The following is a 2,500-nucleotide window of genomic DNA, read 5'->3' as shown; positions in this document are numbered from 1 at the left end:
ATATTGGGGGTGGGGGGTTGGGGGGGGGGGAATACATGTGTCCTATATATGTCATGCAAACCCCACACATCTTATGCTGAGGCTTAACACAGCCGGGATTCTACATTATAAACTTTTCACCATTTCATAGTAGTAACAATAGGTAGAAGAAATCATGACGAATATTACTCGCAGCAACAACAATCACCTCTCTTAAAACTAGTTATTAAATGATTTTTCAATGGTAAAAACAATAACATAGCTGACTCTTCAGACTAACAAAACACACGTATATCCTCTCGTGGTTATCATTAAAAATAAAGAGAGAGAGGGGGAAAAGAAAGGTCGATCATTTTCATTAGGATGACAGTCGTAATTGAAGCGGGCAGTTTCTGTACATTAACGCCAGATATCTTGTTTTCAGTTCTACTTTGGTTAAGACTTTAAAGCACTGAAACAGTATTAGTGTTTTCATTAAAACCGTTGGAAATATTTCCAGCAACAGAATAAAATCATTATTAAATCAGTCATGTTTCATACCACTCGATTTGATACTTTCATTATCACAGTAAGCATTTCACTTTTGAAGCACAACGAACTGATATCGGGCTGTGCAGAGGAACAACTTGCTTGAATATAAAATCTCCCAATAAAAAATATCATACTTGTATTAATGCAATAAAAGCGGTTCTTCATATCAGATGAATTTTTTTTTTAAATGATCGCAGGAGCGGTCAGGGCTTTGAATGTACTTTTAGTTTCATATTGTCCATAAAGTAGTCCAACTGTAGGGGCATTTAACAGGGCTGAACAGGTATACCTGCCGTATTTTGTATTTTAAAATCTGTTCATTTCAGAATTCCTTTTATCATCAGTGATCACCCCCAATCATTGCAACAGAAGTAATGAGTGCTTTGCACTAATATTACACTAGGCGTTTCAGTCATAGATGACTTAACGCCTATCAATACAGAAACTTTAGCTTTTTATTTCTGAAAGATTTGTAATTGGTAACTCGTCCTGTTGGTTACAGGCGACGCCCCTCCCTGTACCGACGAAGTCCTGCACACAGGAAGACCGGCACGACTTTGTTCGGCGACCCTTTGTTTGCCTATGACGTGGGGGCACTGCCCAAGCCATGGCGCTCCTGCGCCCACCTGCAGCCTGATGTAAGAAGATAAGTAAACACTGAGACAGCCCACTGCACCACGAGACTGATTCAGGTGTGCGACTATAGGCTGACACCGACACCACAAATCCTGTTCACCTGAATCTGTCTCCGTTCAGTGTCGTCGAACGCTCAGCGCCGGATATGCGTTCAGCACACACACACACACACACACACACACACACACACACACACACACACACACACACACACACACACAAAGGGAGACAGACATACAGACTGACACAGAGATACAGAAACAGAGAGAGCAGTTAATTCTTTATTCAGTTGAATGAAAATGTGAAAACGAAAGTTGCCCACTTTTGCACTTTGCGCCTTTTGCAAAGTTGTTCTTGGTCAACGCATATATATATATAGAACCTCTGGTGTTCATTGTTGTTGCTGTTGTTGTTGTTGTAATTATCATATTTAAAAAAAAAAAACAAGAGAGGCAAGGTCTTCAAGACTCACTTGTGATACACCGACTTTAAAAAAAAAAATCTAATTGTTAAAATGTGTTCTGTATATTTGTTATTATAAAGTTTCGGGTTAAAAGAAAAAGAAAAAAAGAAAAAAAAATTAGTCCAAACGGCAGATTCGAACCCCGCGTGTTGAGGTGACAAGCGAGCGCATCAGTCTGATCTTTGAGCTGAGCATGATGTTGCTGTTATGCCTGATCGGACTCAGGTTTGTCAGCGCTGTTGATGTCTGAGCTATCCTGGAGAGTGTCTCTGGCTTGGAGCCTTCGTCCGAAACGATTGCTCCGAGATACTTGAAGCTTTGGACGGTTTCCATTTTGTCACCGTTGATTCTAGAATCGGTGCAGATGCCGTCGGGGTTGTTGGTCATCAGTTTGGTCTGGTTTGCGCTGATCTTCATGCCATAAGCTGCAGATGTTTTGTCAAGGTATTCCACCAGGTTCACAAGCTCTTCATCATCCCCTGCCAATCCGTCAATGTCGTATATACATTGCCAAATAAAGAATTCAACCCAAATAGATAATACATCTTAATTTCATGTAATCGTATGAGTAGATGCATTATGATCTCTTTTTGTTGTCGTTGTTGATCTCTTTTTGTTGTTGTTGTTGATCTGTCGATGTTGATCTCTTTTTGTTGTCGTTGTTGATCTCTTTTTGTTGTCGATGTTGATCTCTTTTTGTTGTCGTTGTTGATCTCTTTTTGTTGTCGTTGTTGATCTCTTTTTGTTGTCGTTGTTGATCTGTCGATGTTGATCTCTTTTTGTTGTCATTGTTGATCTCTTTTTGTTGTCGATGTTGATCTCTTTTTGTTGTCGTTGTTGATTTCTTTTTGTTGTCATTGTTGATCTCTTTTTGTTGTCGTTGTTGATCTC

The 2,500-nt window shown here is 39.7% G+C and overlaps 1 protein-coding gene across 1 annotated transcript in view; it reads left to right on the top strand.

The window, feature by feature from the left end:
* Positions 1 to 2,500, top strand: part of LOC143299858 (uncharacterized) — a 15,055-nt gene that overhangs the window by 10,752 nt on the left and 1,803 nt on the right. The window contains exon 4 of the mRNA XM_076613347.1: positions 1,013 to 1,148. Within this exon, the coding sequence (XP_076469462.1) occupies positions 1,013 to 1,148 (136 nt within the window). The remainder of the gene's footprint in view (positions 1 to 1,012; positions 1,149 to 2,500) is intronic.

Source organism: Babylonia areolata, chromosome 25, assembly GCF_041734735.1.
Source record: "Babylonia areolata isolate BAREFJ2019XMU chromosome 25, ASM4173473v1, whole genome shotgun sequence".
In the NCBI taxonomy this organism is placed as follows: domain Eukaryota; kingdom Metazoa; phylum Mollusca; class Gastropoda; order Neogastropoda; family Buccinidae; genus Babylonia; species Babylonia areolata.
This window is presented reverse-complemented; position numbering and strand designations above follow the sequence as displayed.